The 19,855-nt window shown below is 44.8% G+C and overlaps 1 protein-coding gene across 1 annotated transcript in view; it reads left to right on the plus strand.

Moving 5' to 3' along the window:
* The window catches only part of RGL1 (ral guanine nucleotide dissociation stimulator like 1), an 83,742-nt gene extending 67,563 nt beyond the window's left edge, over positions 1 to 16,179 (plus strand). The window contains exons 10-18 of the mRNA XM_009463546.2: positions 1,846 to 1,935; positions 3,811 to 3,897; positions 5,040 to 5,072; positions 6,620 to 6,741; positions 7,606 to 7,695; positions 9,737 to 9,923; positions 11,823 to 12,074; positions 13,402 to 13,516; positions 14,164 to 16,179. Coding sequence (XP_009461821.1) covers positions 1,846 to 1,935; positions 3,811 to 3,897; positions 5,040 to 5,072; positions 6,620 to 6,741; positions 7,606 to 7,695; positions 9,737 to 9,923; positions 11,823 to 12,074; positions 13,402 to 13,516; positions 14,164 to 14,351 — 1,164 coding nt within the window. The 3' untranslated portion in view covers positions 14,352 to 16,179. The remainder of the gene's footprint in view (positions 1 to 1,845; positions 1,936 to 3,810; positions 3,898 to 5,039; positions 5,073 to 6,619; positions 6,742 to 7,605; positions 7,696 to 9,736; positions 9,924 to 11,822; positions 12,075 to 13,401; positions 13,517 to 14,163) is intronic.
* Positions 16,180 to 19,855: the final 3,676 nt, after the last annotated feature.

A 19,855-nucleotide genomic window follows, 5' to 3' on the forward strand; every position in this document is an offset into this window, starting at 1 on the left:
ACTGGGTTGCACCACTGTAGTGCTTTTGACTTCACTGGAACAATGCCGCTTAGCTTCAGCTGAAGAATTAAACCAAGATGTTTATCCAACTATCCCATACCTTTCTTGGAACTAGAAAACAGGGCTGGGAATTTCGAAGGAACAGGCTTCCTGCTCTGTGTGTGGCCAGATGGACAACAAAGCAGGCTCTGTCTGAAACAGTTTGACTTGTGCGCTCTCCTGGGCGGACCCCAACAAGCTCAGGAGCTTGAAAGGAGTGAGGAAGAATAGAGGGAAAGGTTATATTCTGTAGAAACTGAGGAATGTTTGTGGCAGTTTTTTCTGTTTACATAAAAAAGTTTCTATAAACTGGCTAACCAGTTTAGTTTTTGGCAGTTCTATCCAGTCTATCTGGCATTTGTACCTTACCCCTTTGCCTTGGTGTTTTGCTCAAGAATGATGGGTGAGCACATTCAAACCTGTCTGGTTTTTTTAATCATCCATTTATCAACATCTGTAGCTAAATTTTAAAGCAGGTGAGGCAATAATAAGTGTAGAGGGAAAAGGTGTGTTCAGAATAGCTTATTTAATTAAATATTAAAAAGACAAAACAACAACTCAGTCTGAGCCCAGACCTTCTGGCTCCCAACATATCGCTCTCTCCAGCTGCTGTAAGTAGATTTGCAAAACATTTTGAAAACAGTGAGAGGAGAAAAATTCCACAGAGTAGCTAGAACCTCTCTCCTACTTCTTGTCTTGGACCGTTTTGTAATGATTAGAGGATTAATGTCCACTGAATCCTTAAAGTCTTTGTTTTCTTTCACTATAAATAGTGTCTCTAGGGAAAGCCGTGTTTGACCCTGCCTATCCATCCTGCAAATTTAAGTGTAGAGCAGACAAAATGCCATATGAAACAGGTTGGCCAGTGTGGAGAGGGAGCACTGTGTTCTCTCCTCCCCAAACAACAGCTCGGCTGCAAGCTGCAGTTGTAGCTTCTGTGCCTGCCTTCTGTCTGCTGTTAGAGAATATTGAGTTTACCTTTCAGTATCTTGAAGACATTGAGACAACACTCCTTTTTCATTTGCTCCTGTTTTTCATGCAAGGAAGGAAATACAGTTTGAGTGATCTGTCCATTAGCTGTGACTGAGAGAAGGAAATGTTGTAATGAGAAGATCTTTAAAAGTGCAGGCTGTTGTCTGTGCCTCTTAAAAAGACATTGATAATGATTCATAACCCCTCTATCTGGCCACTCGCAGCGTCCCGTATGGATCCAGGGAAATAAAGGCTACAGATCTATTGTGAAATAGCTTATCCATTCATAGGAAAGCTTGAATTGTGGAGATGAAAACCTATTACTTCCATTTCCTGCGTGGTTTTGGATTAGTCAATAAGCCACAGAGCGTAGTTGCTGGATCTCTATGTTGCAGCATAAGAAAAACAACTAAGCATTACATAAGATAGAGATGTTTACTCGGAGCAGTCCTGATTAGTAAATTAAACAGAAATTCTGAGGCCAAGAGTGGCAGGATAGAGTTCAGAGAAGTGTCTGGACACCTGAAGTATATCTAAGCTTCTCTGATTTAAACTCTCAGGAGATTTTCAGCAGCACTTAGCTTTGGCCAGAGTAGAGCTATTTTGCAGAAAAATTCCCTTATGGTCATCTTGTGGGATTTTGTCCAAAATTCCCAATCAGTGTATGAGTCCCAGAAAATTAGCACGTGTATGTATACATGCATGTACCTGCACAGCAAATATTTTTGCTGACCTAGTTTGCCTGGATAAATGTATTTGCAATTATTTTACACAACCGTAGCTGCCACCTTACCACTTAGCTCCTCCATTAATTGCCTTTTAATTCCCTTACAGGAAGGAACTTCCAAATTTGCGAATCTGGACAGCAGTGTGAAAGAAAATCAGAAAAGGACACAGAGGCGACTACAACTTCAAAAAGATATGGTGTGTCTGGGGTCCTTTTCCTACCCTTTTTGAACTGGTAACATGATTAACCCTAATTGGTGGATTATATAAGAAGCAAAATCTAGAAAGGTATTTATTTTGCTGCGAGTGTACAGTAGGTGATGCTCTTGAATGTGCCCTCTGTCAAGCAAAACAATCACATCGGTGCTATTGATTAGCTGACACAAAGCAAGTGAACCGAAAGATTTAGACTGAATGTGCAGTCAGAATGTTTGTCCCTGTAAGTATACGCCCAAAGCTGTATTTCCCTTATGCTGTGGATCATAGCAAGCAGGTAATACTATGTGTGTGTATATATAGTGTGCAGAGAGAGAGAGAGACAATCCCACACATGCATGCATCTGTACGTATAAACAATTATAAAGTGGGATTCATGCTGCAGCCAGCTCAAGCTGTATGGCCTACGCTGAGCTACCAAGCTGTTAACAGCTATGGTTTTTAGTGCAACCCAGCTGTCCTTTTACTCTGGTAACACCAGTCTCTGTACTGAAATGCTGGAGGAAATGGATAATGCAAAGCATCAGCATAGCCACTGCGTTCAGTGATCTGATGCTGAGAATGCTCGAAGATTTCAGGATTTGGTGGACGTACGCAGCGGCCACGTTATGTTCCCTGGTGCCAGTCTTCCCCTGTCCCCTGCAAGGGGATAACTGGATGTATAGTCTTGCTGCTCCTTTCCCCGCTTGCATTTGCTTCACATCCCAACCAGCTGTTCAGGATGGATGCTGAGCCAAGGGTTTGGCCTTAGCTTCAAGTCTTCCAGAAATTTACTAAAACTGTCATATAAAATGGTAATAAATGATTGATGGATATAAACATGTGTTCATCATCTTCAACTGTCTTGTTTCTGTCCTACAAGAAAGAATTCCATTAACTACTCTTGGTACCCTTTAGAGAGCGATACAGGGAAAGCCACACAATTTTCATGTAGTAAAATACATAATGTAAATACTGGAATTCTTGTGATAGAGAAGATTAGCTCTGGCCAGAGCAGAAATCTCATTTACTTTTAAACAAGCTCATGAAACTTCTGACATACCAGCTTGAAAATTACACAGACTTTTACAGAGATTGCTTTGTAAAATGTGTCTGGCTTCCAGTCTGCTGGTGAAAATGGCTTTTGTCTCAAAGTTGGCAAAGATTTAAAAGGACAGGGGGAGAGAAATCTGGGATAGGGAGGCAAAAGTGCTGAATATGATTTTTTTGTTTGTCTCTCAGTTTGACTGGAAAAAATATGGATTCTTTTGGGTGACAGAAACAAGCATTTCCTTCACAAGTGTAGAAAGAGCCTGAACTCTACAACGGCTAATAGTCTAGAAAGTTTAAAATTTGAATAATGACTATTTAAAATGCAGTGAATAGCTGGGGAAGATGGTCACTTCTTGGAGGAAAAAACTGTGACTTGATTTCACTTGACTGTCACATAGTATAACAACATCATTAAGGACAAATCCACTGCAATGAAGCAGAGAGAGAAACTGTTTACACAGGCTAGCCAGGACCATTCCCCGGCTTTCTCTTGTAGCATGAAACCAAGGCACCCTGTCCCTGGTGCTCAATGCTTCTTCCACAGTGATGTTTCCTGGTGACTCACTGTTAGAAATCAGTGTATGGTGGCAGGATTGTAGTATAAAGCCACTTGGCAATATCTGTGAGAGCATCCTGCTCTCATTAGAAATTGATTTAAATTCTAGATTAGATACCGAGGATGATGTAATGAAAGAAAACATCATTTATAAGACCACTGTTCAGTTAAGCAGACTACTTTCATTTCATTTTTTTTATACAGGAGTATTCTAGCATTCTAATTATTACCATTACCATTTCTCATTACATTGCTCTGATCATTTGCAGGGAGTAATGCAAGGCACGGTACCTTATCTTGGTACCTTCCTCACTGATCTCATCATGCTTGACACAGCCCTTCAGGACTATATTGAGGTAATTTGGAGCAACTTTTTGAATCCTAAGTATCCTCCCTGCCTTCCCAGCTCTGAGTGTGTCTGTTCCTGTATCTTCTACTGCGTTCTTGTGCAGTTCTTAAAAATGGAGGAATCTGCTTTCAAAAAGAAAAAAAAAGGAGCAATATGCAGTTTTATTACCAACAAGAATCTTGTATGAGTTTGAGTGCAGTTATCTCAACGGACAAGCTTAGCATTGTATTTTACCTTGTTTTCTCAGGTTAGAAAATGTGAAGAAAGTAGGCTTTCATTATTCTGTTTTATTTTTCTGAAAGCAACGTTTCAGGTATAAAGATTTCTGTGAATAATTGGTAGAATACACTGAATCACGAATTCAGCTCTTCAGACTGATCACTGAAGTGCTTCAGTATTGACTCAGATGGGTCTGAGCCCTAAAGTGATTAAACACTTGTTTTTTCATTTTTCTGAACAAGTAGGGGGACCCAATCTAGCATAGGAAGGGAAAAAGGATTGCAGGAGAGGCTGGTTGTTTAACAGAGACTGAGAATGAGGCCAATTTCCAACACCTTTGAAAATTGGCCCCGTTAATGGAGTCACTTGATGAGCCATGCTGCAGGCACTCAGCCTTCATTGTGCTGGTGTTGGTATTTATGATAAGAGTGGGCAAACGCACCTCTCCCTGGGTCTGGTAATGGTTGCTGCTTGGTTTGGTTGTGCAGGCCCGTATAAGGTTGCTATATGTCTATTTTCTTTTTGGCGGTTTCCCTTCTGTCCATGCTTTGTGTTCAGCTGGTGTTTCTGAAACTCACTGAGGACACTGCTAAACCCACAGCACAGGCAAAAGCCGAGTTTGTTTCTTGCATGCAAAATCCCACTAGCATTCTTCAGACCTGATCTCAACACAGCTTTTACGAACATTCTTGTCTTGGGCTTTTCTTCTTGGGCAGATTGCCATTTAGGCCATGAGGACAGATATCCTTTGGTGACTCGGATATATGAGTGCTATGGTTTTTACCAGATCTGGAAACAGGTATTTTTAGAAGGTCCTTGCTCAGGGCAGGTCTGTGCTTTACATTAGCCTTGCTAATTCATCCTATTTGTGATTAAATTCAACTAAGCATGTGCTCTTCTATTCTGAACCCTTCTCTTTCCTTCCAACAGGGTGGCCTGATAAATTTTGAGAAGAGGCGCAGGGTAAGTTGAATATTCTGTGATCTTTAGTTTACTGATGCCCTCTTCTACAGCATTCTCTTGGCGAGGCCTGTTGTCTTTGCTCAGGCACATACAACAGCCACTAATTTGAATGCAAGTTATTTGTACTTGAGGAAAGAATAGATCCCTGAAATGCTGTGAGCCTCTGCCAAACTGTGAGGGGTGGTGCAGGAAGAGAACCTACTTTTTAGATGTGTGCAATAGGGGAAGAGGAGCTGCAGGCCACTTACTTCCATGGAATTTACATCAGGGGCATGCACATTCCCTCCATTTGGAGTTCATGGGAATACGTTACATGTGTATGTCCTGTGTGTTGAGAGTGAATCAGACCTGGTGGCATGAGACCTTTGCTTTCCAGAAGATAGAGTTTGTAAACATCTTCTTTCTGCTGCAATAAACCGTTTATAGGTAAAAGGCTGCAGAGTGTGAACTAGGTACACAGGACTGAGACATAAACGCTATCAGTCTTTCCTTTCAGCCTGATCCTTGTTGGTCAGAGATAAGTAATGCCATGTAGGAGTAAAGGTACTAGGGTTACGTCTGTCTGAATGAAGCCGTGCCAAATCTCCCTTCTGGGGTCTGAAAGCAGACTTGGATTTGGCTGTGATGGAGCCATTTCCTTCCCTTAACTGCTCCCAGCTCTACAAAGCACTTCTTGGACTTGCCTTGTATGTATAACCGCATGGCTTAAGATACTAATAGTGAGATACATGAGCTTCTCCATGGTCATCAGTCCAGCTTCATACAAACCAGTGGCAAAGCTGCCCTCTGAACCGTACTGAGCACCCAGCTCCATTCCCGCATCCTGATTCTATAACCTGCTCTAACACAAAGGCTTTTTAAGAATTATTTTGGCAAAGTATGTATGCAAGTGGTGTTACAGAAGAGCAGCGTATTCTAGTTACATGTATTAAGGGTAGCATTTTATGTTCCTCTGGTGCAAGTGTGAGTGCACAAAGTGCAAAGCCAGGGAGGATCAGACTCTCTGCTTTCATCGCAGGCACCCCTAATTATTACCCTTGCTTGCTGCCTGAGAACCACCTAAGTACAGAGCATGATTCTTCTCTCAGACCTGGTCTGGCCAGTGCACGGGTGAGCGGGTAGGGTAATCTGAAGAACCCGTGACCCTTTGCTACCCTTGTTCCTAGAGGAACAACCAGCAGTGCTGCCATTCGTTGGGTTTGCACTGGCATGACACTTCGGTTAGTACTTGGGAAAAGCTCTGTGGTGAAGTGTGGTTCCTTGTGTTTGTCTTCTAATTTGTGCGTGTTTGATGTGAAGTGTTCACATTTCAATGCACATTACAGAATGGATTACATTATGGATGCCGGGGGGGGGACAAAAAATAAAATCTTTGTTGTTCAAAAAACTGGTTCTTGGTATAGTCGGTTACTCAACTGAAACTGAACTTCAGGTCAAACTAAGTTTCTCCTCGATCTGTTGTTGCATATGTTTAGTATATGAATGAGTCTGTTTGGCTTTATTGTGTTTTCTAATTAGAATTCCTATTTGATTATTTATTTTCTTAGGAATTTGAAGTAATTGCCCAAATTAAGCTCTTGCAATCTGCATGTAACAGCTATTGCATGACACCAGACCAAAAATTCATCCAGTGGTTCAGGACACAGCAGCACTTAACTGAGGAGGAGAGGTAGGTTCTCAGTCCAGCTGGGAAAGCAGGCTTTTCTTATCCCACACTCACCTGCAGGTAGGTTATGTCAGCCTTTAGCTATCCTCGTACAGGAACTTACATATGCTGCTGCTAGAGGAGAGTGGAAATACATCTGCCTTCTGCTAAACAGCTGTAGAAAACCTGTTGAACACTTAGCAGGGTTTAGTTTTGAGATTGGAAATCAGGCTTCTGACTTTGAAATGTGATAGTCTGTTGTGTCTGGGCTGTCTGTATGCCCAGACACATGCTCAGAAGTCGATCCTAAGGGATGTCAAGATGCAGTCACTGAGCATTCGGCTGGTGAATGCAGGCAGCTGGTAGCCAAGGCAATGCAGAGCTCACGGAGCGCTCACCAGATAAATGTCTCCTGGGCATGTGGGGTGGGGTTTGCAGCCCTGCTGAGTTCTGTGCTACTGCACGTGCTGCCAGATCAACCCAAGACTATTTACAGCATTTTAATATCTCCACGAGGTATTTGAATACCACTCTGCTGCACTAAGAGTGTAAGCACAGATACATACTGCATTGTACTGAGTTGTAGTAAAAAAATGTCAGCTTATCCAAGATTCACATGTTAAGTATTTTCTTGATTTTTTTTTTTTTAAATAAAATGATGAATGTCATCCAAAAAAGCACTAGTTTTTAAAACTATTGTAAATAAGTGAAATATCCCCTTCACTATGGTAAAATGCGGACAGAGCTATGTTCCTTTTTGTGGGGTTGCAACCTTCTCTGAAGTGGGAATAACTGAAGGTTTCTTGAATTTCTTGAATATTGCTACTTTGAGATATATAACTAATAGTATTGTTTGTAAAAATTAACCCGGTGGCCTCTGTTCTGCAGTTACAGCCTTTCACGTGAGGTTGAAGCAGCTGCTGACACTAGCACCACATCGCCAAAATCTCGGAAAAGCATGGTGAAGAGATTCAGCCTGTGAGTATGATGGGACAAGGCGCATTTGGTGTGTTAATATGAGCCTGAATAAATCAAACAAGCAGTACTCATTTCACCAGCTGAAAAACCTGGCTGGGGATCCAGACCACTGCATTACTTTAAGGAGACATGATCAGCTAGAAGTGCATACTTCTGTCTGAAGCGGTCCCTTTCTATTTTTACAAGTAGTTATGAGGATTATTAGTGATGAAAGATATTAGAAACAAACAAGCCTTCCTAAGGTAAATTCAATATCTATTGTGTAGTAACTTTCTTGAATGCAGTAGCAAAACAGAGTAAATGAGGATAAAGTCTGGCCCATTATTAGTCTAATTTGCTATACACAAGCAAAAAATTCCTTGCAGGATTTTAATATGAAAATCAAGGTTAGCAAGAAGGCATTTGATGATAAAAACAATCTGTGTAAATGCCTTCAAGTTAGAGAAGGAAAAAAATCATGGGGACGTGGTCCAATTTAGTCTAATACCGCAAAGATTCAAACAGGAGGTGGGTGGAGAACAGGGGCATGCAGCTAAGCTCACACAGGAAACAATACACTAGCAGGAATTCAGGGAAAGCTGCAGGGAATGAAAGCAGAGATCAAGGACGGAAGTAAAAATATCTTAAAGGTGAGAAATTTGAACCTGATGCAAGAGGAGATGTGAAGGGACTCCCACATACCAGTGGCATGATCAAGATGAGGGGGGAAATGATTAATTTAACAGCACTATCAGCTCTTAACTCTTCTTTCCTGCTTGGTTCTTGTACCTAGTTTCCTCAGAACAGCCAGTAGCCGTTCACTTCACATCAGTCCTCCTGCAGGTTAGGGTCTGAAGGAAGAATAGATGTTTTCAATCTAGAGTTTTGAGTTATGATATGCAAAAAATTATGGGCAGCTGTTTGGAAAGTGTTTCAATTAGTCCATCTGAGTTGGTGGTGATAACGTTATGAGAACGTGAGCTTTGAAGATGACAGTGCCTGAACTCTTGGTGGCCTCCTATTTGTCTCTCCCTTGGCGCGTGCCTAAGCTGTGCGTAAGAATTGTCACTGCGGAGCACAGGCTTTATTCTCTCATTTCTGACTGCATTTCAGTGCTGTAGTATTGTAATTTACCATATAGAGTTTGTTTGCGCTATGCAATCTTTGTCTAAAGAATTGTTTCATCTGCACTCTGAATGTATTTTGCAAATTAATACTGTAGAAAAGACTGGCATAGTTCATCCCAGAAACAGCGAGCGACACCTCTCCAAATTGCTTTAAATCATTAACTGCATGCTGACATAGCATCTAATTCATCTTGCTTCCCTCTGTATATTATACAAGTTTGTTTCCTTCGACCCTCCTTTAAATTTACTTGACCTGCATTTAGAAATGAGTCTCGGAGAGAGAGAGCGAGCCTATAATTTACACTTTCTTGTGATCTCCTTATTGTGTACATGTCTGTTTAGACTCTTGGAGAGGAACTGGTACCTGTGGCACCTTTATTGAGTGAAAGAATTTGCAGCGGGGATGAATTTGCCTTTTGAAGACCTTTGCCCAGTGTATGGCCATGCGTTACCTTTCACGCACTGTTTCACTTACTCATGGCGACCGAGTACGTCTTGAGCTGCCTTGAGTCACAGGGACCAGTGTGTGACAGCAGTGTGCAGGAGCACGTAAGGTGGGGCCACCTGCCGTGCCTCTAACTTGCCCCTCGTCCCTTGGTTTGTAAACGCATCAGGTTTACGATCAATCGTTTCCTGACAAGTGAGTCTGAAAATTTAACGGACTGAAGAGGAGTCTCATTTGAGATACTTGGGCATTAGCTCCGATTTTGGCCTTGCAGCTGGTGGGTACGCTAGGTCAAGAAGGTATTTTGTTAGTGTGTAACAAGCTCTCTTGACAAACTGTATAAACAACATAGAGGAAACGAAAACAATAGGCCACTCAAGATAGGAAAACAAAACAGTACGTAAGATTTTTGAAGCAAGTGACAGCTTTGCTCAGCCCAGCTCTGTTCTGCTTTCACTTACTGGCTGTTATGCTTTCTTTTCTATACTAGACTGTTTCTAGGCTCTGAGGTGATCGCCCATAGCACACCCATCAAAGAGCAACCCAAATCTGCTCCAGGTGGGAGCTCTGGTGAAAGCACGGACTCGGCCAGTGTTTCGTCCTGTGAGTTCAATCACTCTGAATCTGAAGACATCTGCATCAGTCCCATAGGCACTCCTGATGACTCTCAGAAAAAGGTACGGCCTGGGCCTTGTTGCCAGCATAAAATAGCCTGTGAGAGACTGCCCGCATCGCAGGCAGGCCCTAGATGCTTGCCCAAGCCTGTTGGTCTTGACTAGAGCATTACTTTTAGTGGAATGGAGAGATTCTAGAAACAAATGTGTAAAAATGGAAGCAATCCAGTCAGGATTTTTGCACAATCCCTTCTATGTTGCCAAGCTACAAGGCAGACTGAAGTTCTCCTTCCTTGAAATACCATTTTCTTGTGATGTCTGCCAGTGTTTTAGGTTTAGGTGAGGCCCTGGAGCATCACGACGTTAATTTTTCTTTCAGTCCCTCGTTGTGCTTTTTGAGAGGGATGGGGCAGGCTAGCAGTGTTTCTGCCTTGGAGCCTGTGGGAAGTGGGGTGAGGAGCCTGAGCACCACACTCGCAGATGGCGGTGCTTCTGTCCAGCACACAGCAGCGTGATGTTAGCAGTGATGTGGCCAAGAGGATTTATAAGCCCTCACTAACAAAACCAAATGAAACAGGAGATGGGATGAGCTGAAGAGGAGTAAGATCAACAGTTAGTCATTTCCTCCTCGAATATCTCGGGTTTGATGAGTTATTCTGCTGTTAGCAGCCTGCTGCTGCATCCATCATGCTCAATCAGCTGTGTGCATTAGTGACAGCACTGCAAAATCCTGGGAAAGGCAGAGCAGCTGCAGTTGGCCAAGTGACAGGCAGGTAAGGTCAGAGCTCGCCAGCCCTGCGGGTTTGACCTCCTGCGAGCTCCCTGCTGCCAAGATGAACACCTCGCCTTGGCTCAGTTTAATTCCACGGGGGAAGTCGGTGTGTGGTGCAGTGCTGCTGCACCTCCTCCTGCACGCCAGCTCACTCTTAGCACACGCAGCCGGTGCCTTGCGCAAAGGCACTGAACCAGCGTGCCAGGAAATCCCTTGTTCTGCAGAGAAGGCAAAGCCCTACACCCCGCAGGCTGGCAGCTGGGACACCCCACAGCAAAATGAGTGTAAGGCTGAAGCTGTGAGCGTTCACGCTGAGAGCGGATGGGCCGGGTGTGTGCTGATACCATCCAGAGAGGCAAACTATAAAGACAGGAAACCAGCAGAAGGGATCTGATGGGGGGGATCCACAGGGACATCTTTCCTAGACTCTTCCCTTTTGAACTAAATTGCGTTAACTGTATTGTTGAAGCCCTTTTTAGGGATGTTTTGCTGAAGACTGTTATATTGGGGTTTAGCTTATGGACATTTTAAATTAGATTGTACTAAATGTTCTTAAATGAAATAAAGCACGAGGTCCCCGACACTGGCATCCATAAATGGTTTAAACTGTTTAGCTGGAGCTGTTGTTAAGGTGATTTCAATACGCAAGTTGGAGAGGGAAGATCCTCTCAGCAGTTTTTGAGCAAGGCAGATGAAGAGAAAGGCAAAACCCTGAGCAGCAGGGGAAGTAAGGGGACAGTTTCCATCGAGGAAAGTATATTCAAGGAGAAGTGGCAGAGAGGGAGTCATATGTGTATTTTTCACCCCAGTCTAGCTCCCCGTGCACACGCTCCGACCTAGTGCAGGCGCTGGGCGCCCATGGCCTGCTCTGCTCGGTCCCAGTCCCCAGCTGGTTGCCCACAACCCGATTCTGTTCGTTGTATCTGCTGCCACCTCCTGGCCCGCTCGTACTGAGAGGCAAGAGCACGCAGAGCCGTGTCTGGCACACCGAATTAGAAATTAATTAATCAAGTGAAGTTCACTTTTTCTGGAGGCAGGGAATACCACTGCCAGCCTGCTGGACAGAGTGCAGCTGCCTGAGGTTTTGTATGTGCCTGCTGCTTTCTCGATTTCTTCCTCCAGAATGACACACACAGATAACACAAAAGGTCCAGTTTGTGACAGTGTTTTTCTTTCTTTCTGTTGTGTAGCTCTCTGAATCCCCCTCCACTTCCTCCTCCTCCTCCTGTTCCTTCACCCATTCCATGGACACATCTTCCTCGGGGGTGTCATCTTTCATCTCACCCGCTCCTTTGGTGTCCTTCAACGACAAGGGCTCTGTCTCCGTGACACCCGTTACCTCAAAAGTACTGCCTCCTGTTTACAACCAGCAGAACAAAGATATGTGCATCATCCGGATCAGCGTAGAAGACAACAATGGCAATATGTACAAGAGCATCCTGGTAAGCGGTGTGGAACAGCAAAATGTTGTTATTGTTGGTGATGTTTTCATCCAGGGTGACTTAAACAAATGGTGCTTTTAGTTCTGAAAACACCAATTCACTGAGCCAACTAATCAAACCTGGCTTGAAAGGGAAGATGACAAATGTTACAATTCAAAATATGCGGAGCATAGTATGAACGAGAGGTTTGAAAACAGCATCTTTGTGGAAGTTTCTGGTCTTGAAATTAAAGTTTTCACTTTGAACTTGTTGATAAAATAAAGAGTTCTGATTAAGTGCAGGCTTTGCTGCTCCTGCCCTTCTGCTAGCACTAGCTGCTTTTTCTCCAGCACAGAATTTGTGTGCGAGCTTTGACGCAAGATGCCACAGGCCAAGTTTTGCCTGGAGAAACTTTCCCCAGGAGCTGGTTTCTGGAAACAGGGAGCTGTACATGAAGAAGCTGACAAGCCCTTTAATTACGCAGCTTCTCTCTGTGGCAAGGGTTGCCAGACCAGCAGCAACTAGCGTTCAGGTGTTTCCCTCCATGCTGGTCCTATGGAGGGATTCTGCCAGTGCCGGGCCAATGGCAGAGGGAGCGCAGGGCCTGTGCTGGATCGCGGCCGATGTGATTCCTCTGCTCGCGATCTCTGCAGATACCTGACGGAGCCTTAGCTGCTGAGCAAACACTTCAGGTCCCTCAGGGCCTGGGGGGAACCAACACACTGGAGGGTAGTTCTTAGCACGTTTAGCTACCTGATGATTTTAATGGTCTGACCTCCCCAAATTGCAGAGAGCTGTTCCCCAAGGGCATGACAAATTCGGCTACTGGTGAGACAAATCTTCCTCTTGACTGCATAAGGCTCTGGAGGGAGCCCTGTGTCTGCTCCGGATGCACAGCACTTCCACAGCAGACAGAAAACCCAGTTACAAGGCCAAAAATCTTTGCAGGATGTCAAAGAAAGTATTTAGCAGAGGAGACTGCAGATTAATTGATGTCTGCAAACAACAGATGGGGCAGCTATTTACGTGGGCTTTCATGGCTAGCGAGAACAACATCTCATCTCTCAGTGTTTGCTCAGGAGAGCAGACACTGATTTACTGCTGTCTCTTCTAGTACAGTATCTGTTGTCTTGAACTAAAAAACCACCACCACCACCAAATGGCACAAATACCATGTTTTAGTATCTAGCAGTACCTACTACTTCATTACTGACCCACCATATTTTTTCAGTTTTCTGAAATCTTTTCCAAGGCCAACTGGTCTGCAAAAAGGCAGGCCTTTGCCAATTATTAATTCATTATATAGAGTGAATAAGCAGAATCTCTCATTGCAACTCTACCTTTCCAGGTAACTAGCCAAGACAAAACTCCTGCTGTCATCCAGAGAGCTATGTTGAAGCACAACCTGGAATCCGACGCAGCTCAGGATTATGAGCTTGTACAGGTCATCTCGGAGAACAAAGGTAGGGAAGCAGAACTCTGCTGCTGCTTGAAAAGTTCTGCTGGATTTTGAAGGAAAGGGTAAAAGGTGAAGCAGCGTTAGAAGTGACATGGACGTGTTGTCACAGCTGCCAGGGAGAATAACCCCTTCTCGATAAGGGGTGCGCAGGGATGACTTATCACAGCCTGTCAGCACATCACTTTATACAGGCAGAGCTCGCTTGTGGGTTGCCAGCTAGACATCTGTATGTGCGCTGTGACTGTAGAGCTATCAGCCGAAGGGCAGCTGCTCTCTCTGCCTGCGCAGAGTCTGCCACAGGCGTCAGGTGTCAGGGTGCGACGTCCCCCGGGATCAGGGCAGGCCCGGATCCTACCGCTGTCATCGGGCTGCGCAAGCAGAGCTTTCAGCACAGCCTCCTCTTGGAGGGGCTGCCAGGGCCTCTGCCAGGCTGGACGTGGTCTGGGTTTGGCCTCCATCTCCTGTCCTCTGCAACCCTGCTCCCCCTTTTTTGTGGGACCGCTGCTGTGGGTACCACCCAGTGCAGCTTTGGAACAAGGAAAGGGGCCCAGCGCTGCCTGGCTGTGTACGCTCAGTCTGTTCACCCAGTCCTTGTTCTCTCCTGGCTTTCCTTCTGCTGAATTAACACTTGCTCTGGTCCCTCCTTTGCAGAGCTGGTGATCCCTGCCAACGCCAACGTGTTCTACGCCATGAACAGCCACGTGAACTTCAATTTCATCCTGCGGAAAAAAGCTTCAGTCAACGGGCAGGTGAAAATGAGGAGCCGTTGCAGTCTGACACTCCCCAGAACTGCCAAACGGGGGTGCTGGAGCAACAGGCCCAGCAAAATTACACTGTGAGGGAGACAAGGCCACGGGGAGTTGAGAGCCGTACGTTTGCTACCATCCAGTATTACAAAATCACAGCAGATTAATGTGTCAGTATTCAACTTCGAAAATATTTAAGGCTGAAATGCAAAGTGAACATTCGGTAGACCTACAGCCAGAGATGTCTCTCCTCCCTTGAAGCCAGATATGGACAAACAGGCACGGATTTACGGGACAGTACAGACTGGAATTTTTGTTTTGTTTTGGTTTTTGTTTTTTGTTTTGCACATTAGCCTAGGAAGGTGAGAAGCCCCAGTTAGAGGGGAAAACGGGACTGCAACATTTGTCTTAAGAACACCACACAAGCCAACTCTTTTTGTGAGAAAACATTTTTCCCTTTGTGCCAGTATTACACAGAAGAACGACTAAATTTATTTTTATAGAACTGGAGAAGAAAAGTGTCAATACAATTCTGCAGCTGACTGACGGGAGCACTGGTTTGCAGAAGGTGTGGGTGAGCGGAGTGCCACTAGCAGTCGCTGCCACCAGGAGGCATTTGCATTCACAAAAAAGCAGCGTGGGTACATCCCCCAAAACACTCATCGCTGGAGACTGCAGAAACTGCAAGTGTGCGTATTGCTTCCACACAGCTGGCAAACTTCTTTTTTTGCACTTGTTCCACGCCAGAAGATTACCTATTTTGGACTTTTTTTTCCCAAAGAACTTTAAAAAAAATGGACTGCACTTGCTTTTGGATGAATGTCATGGTTTGTTCACAAACAAGGCAAACAAACACTACTTGTCTAGGTCTTGTCTTAATGCCACTACAGGGTGGTTTTCCTTTTACTTTGCTAACCCATTGAACAGAAATCAATGCCTTTTGCATGTACTCTGAAATGACTTATGTACCTCTTTGTAATGTGCAATCACTCTTCAAGAGCAAAACTTTTAACTCACGTTTTCATTCATAAGGGGCAACTACGTGACCTTTTATTTTGAAAGTCGGTATTGAGAGGAGGTAGCCGGGCTTTAAGCATTACCCCAACCAACCAGAGATTTTATATATTTGTAGCATTATTTTGTATAATCTACAGGCACCTCCCTTGCTTTTATATACATCTACTAAATGAATTTCCTGACATGGTACATCCTTTCAGCTGGAATAAATAATTCAGCTGGAATAAAGAATTTAATCATATAACATACATACTTCTTGAGTCTCACAGGCTTCCTTCAAAGGATAGTTAGAAGTTTTATTTTAAAAAGCCATAAATGAGACATTGGATTGTAAGCAGCCCTTACTGAACAGGCTGTCTTTGAGATACATTAGTATTAGTTAAATTCAAATACTGAATTTTCTACATGCCTCAGCCTTTTTTCGCACCAGTTCTGTAGCACTAATTTTCAAAATTGGGCTCAGATTACATTAATGATTAGTGATAAACTCATGATGTAAACAATGTTGGGTTTTACTATGTTTTACACTACATGAAGATTTATCACTTCTGTTTACAAGTAGCACCATGCAGGTCCTAGTCTGAATAGTTCAAGAATTCCAGTTGTATTTTTGTTGAGAGGGTGAAAATGTTGAGTTTGTAACTGAGCCTTAACCCTTGCCCAGAGTTAGGGCACGATTAAAACAGAAGTTCAGTTTTCTTTGCATTTCAGTGTAAGCATGCATTGATGTCTGTAACAGTATCATTCGTAAGTATAGTATAGAGGTTGTATGTCTGTTTCAAGCTGAAAGTTGAGTGTTCTTGATTTTAAAATTACACCCTCCAAAAGGTTATATATGAAAAAGATTTTTTTAATTGCTTATCTGTAATCTTTATACAAGTATATAAACTTTTTTCCACTAATATTTGCCTGGAGTTAATCTGTTTTCTTCTCTTAGACTTTATTACTGCATGTCAGTTCTGGTTGGTTTGGTTGGTTTTTTTGTACACCTCACACCACTTCCCTCACTGTCACTCTCTTCAACTTCATCATTTTCACTGTTTTAACTGTTCTCAACTTCTTCCAGCTCTCACAACTCATCTTCCCTGCCATGCAGAGAACTCGAAACACCACATTTTAGATGTATTCCCTGTAGCTGTAACCCTTCAGCTACAACTTTCCTTCAGCATTGTTTTACTCTTCAACATCACAGCCAGGAACAGTTTTGTACTGTTTGTAACACTCGCTGTCAGCATTTTTTTTTTTAATTCCTAAAGGTTTTTACGAGGGCAGCTTCTGTGTTTCTTCAGCAGTGTGGCTGGAAGGGCTGTCCAAGTAAACCACCCTCTCACCGACATTACCCAGCGCGTGGCAGCAGCTAATCACGAGCCGTACGCAGTCCAGTTGTACGCTGCAGGAGTGCAACGAGCTTGTTGCGAGCTACAGGTAAACAGCAGCAAAGCAAAAGCCATCCCAGTGCATCAGCCATGCGTACCAACCTGCTGTTGCTATGGAATATTTTGTGCTATTTTAACAATTAATTTGTGTTGTAACTAACTAGCTAACTTAGATTACACACAAATTTTATAACTTCTTCATGAACTCATTCTCTTTTGGGTCACTGAATGATTTCTGCAGCAAGTTAATACAAACAGAGAAACACTCAAACCAGTTTGGGGTTTCTTTTCCCCATTGTCTCCATCATGTCATGTTTCCTCCTGGCCTCATAACCATTAGCTTATTGGTATTTTTCCCCTCCCCTGCACACAATATGAGCGTTTGGAGTTTACACACCACAGCCACTTGTACCTTTTAGCACAGCCCCTCTTCCCCTCAGCCCCCTCCCACAGCTGACCGGCCCTTCCGCAAGCCACTTCAGCGCTGGGGGAAGACTCCCAAGAGCCGAAGGTCACCCTCTGAGTCCCTGAACTGTGGCGCTTGCCTTTGTCACGGAAGGGCCTCTCGTCTTACGACAGGAAAGGCAAAAGAAAGATTACCCTGAATTTAAGCTGCCTCTTGCTTTTTTTCTATTTAAACTACCTAGGGAGACAGAACGCAACACCACAACCTTACTTGACTTCCTTCAGGATAAATACAATCTATTTGTGAACTAGGAATTTCATATTGCCATATTGACAGTACAACAGCACTTTGCCTTTTTTAAACAAGGACAGAGTTGTCAGGTTACAAGCAGTCTGATTGCAGATGATCATTTTTAGGGCCTGTCACCACCACCTTTCTTGTGAAGAAGCTGCCTTTTTGGCTGGCTTGCTACTTCTGCTTTGTAAAACCTGTTCCTAGCTGCCACCGCTCTGTCACCACACTCACTGGGGTGGGGACTGCTGGGTGGTTTTTCCATCAGCTGGGGGCTCAGCTCAAATGCCCTACAGCAGAGCAAAAACCCCATACCAAAAGGAGGAAGAAGGAGGCGGGGGGGCAGGGGGGGAGAAGGAAAAAAAAAAAGCCCTCTGTGGTTCATGAAGCAGCCTGGCAAATTCTTAATTCTCACTTGTGAAGTTCTGCTAACAGAAACTCATTTTCAAGACATAGGACCAACCGCACGACCGCAGCGTGAGGCACCTCCACGTTTAGGCTGTGGGCGCTAAACCCGCAGGAGGCTCCGCAGGGACTGCACCGTCCCCCCGGGCAGCGCGGCCCCGGCCTGGGTGCAGCAAACAGCCCGCTCAGCCGCCGCCAGAAGGCCGGTTCAAGCTGGTGCTCCTACTTGCGCTCAGTTTTGAAGCCCATTAGACGAGTCAAAAAAAAAAAAATAAGTACATGGAAAGCGGAAAAATATCAGAAAACCATAGAGGTGTTTCAACTGGCTCCTACTTTTCCAAAACACAGTTAATTCCTTGGGCAACACCTGCCAAGGAACTGAAAACACAGACGGGAAAAACAGCACTTGTCACAGCAGGTAGAACCACTGGCCATCCACCAGGTCTTGCATGTGTAAATAAATAGAAAATCATGTACGTATACACACAGGTATGCATATAGGTAAAAGACCAATCAGCTAGATTGAGGCCCTGTCTGCTCTGAAATGGACACATTCATTTAATTCATTACATTTTTATTCGTTTTCCCCCCCCTCCCCTGAAACCGCCACCAAACCCCTTGTACTACTCACTTCCAGAGTCAACTAAAAGAAAAAACACACATGAAAAAAAGCCCCCCAAAACCACCAATGCTGTTGTCAAGATGATGTTTTTAATAAACTGCTGCTGCTCTGCTTAAGGAAATCAAAGTTCAAGAAAACTCAGCTTCCCTGAGCATCCAAACCAGCTCCACCGACAGCATCGCCTCCTGAGAGCACTGCGTTAGCCAGCCCGGTCCCGTGCGAGGCGAGCGGGCTGCCACACCGTACAGCAGCTTTGCCTGGTGGTCGGCACCAGCCGCGTCCAGCCTCGCGCCCCTGCCCTCGCCACATCTGCCGGCCTTGCTGTAAGGCCAGGGTACCCCAGCTGCTGCAATACAAAGGCTGTGCAGGTGATGCAGAGACCTTTTTTCCTTTTTATCATTTGAAAGAGATACATTAAGGTTAAAAAAGCAGGGGGACTCAAATCCCCCTTTTTTTAAATCCATTCTGTATTTCCTGCATGACCAATGCAGCGATGCTCCTCACCTCCCTGGGGAAGAGACGGAAGGGGCAGCTGTGAGGCTGTGCCACAGACCACATCCCCACCCATGAGCCCAGCAGGACCCGAGCACAGGGAGCTGGGATGGCACACTCGCCCCCAGGGCGTCAGTCCCTTCCTTCTCCAGCCCCCAGCACACAGTGGGGAAGTGGGGAGTACCATGAGGAGCACCAGGGTCATTTTCAGCCAAGGTGTTCATGGAGGAAGTGCTTCAATAGGACCATGAAAGGTCAGAAGAGGAAGGGTTGGCCAGTCCAGAGCTCTTGCTGACACAGGTAAATCACTCCCATGGTTGGGGGAAAGAGAAGCCTCTCGCAGACACAGAGGTGGGTCTTTCACAGAACAAAAAGCACATGAAGGTGGAAGAGACACGCAGTGGTGATGTACATGAACACAGCGTAACCATAGCGAGCCTTTACGTGGAGAGGCAACCACAACATAAGTTCAGAGAAATAATACCAGGCCAAAGGGATTCACCCACCCAGCGCTGGCTCCTCCCTGCTTTTCTGCCAGACTTGGATGCACGTGCACGCACAGGATCTACAGTGATACCTGACAATATGCTGGATGCTCACCAGTTCACAGATGTCCTGCTTCTGAAGGCCACACCAACCTTCTTACCAACACCTCTGGGATTGCCATGCTCCACAGTGCTTCACACAGGTCAGACTTGCCCCTCGTAAAGCGAGACCTGAGGAGGAAGCCAGAGGGCTCGTCAGAGGAATGACCCAGGCTGTGTGCGGTGGCCCACGGCAGACCTGCTCTCCATACTCACCATGTTGGGTGGGCACCTGCTCCAGCCTGGACAGCAGAAGGAACATGGCTTCCAGGCAGTAGCTGCAGAACAGGCACATTTATATGGCCAGTGGCTCCACCACAGAGTGACACAGCTGAAAAACTCTTGAGCTGGCTGTTCCCAGCCAGGGCTACTCGCACCCAATGAAGAATACACACAGTTGCTCA

Source organism: Nipponia nippon, unplaced genomic scaffold, assembly GCF_047370975.1.
Source record: "Nipponia nippon isolate SJK-2023a ecotype South Korea unplaced genomic scaffold, ASM4737097v1 scaffold_5, whole genome shotgun sequence".
Lineage (NCBI taxonomy): Eukaryota > Metazoa > Chordata > Aves > Pelecaniformes > Threskiornithidae > Nipponia > Nipponia nippon.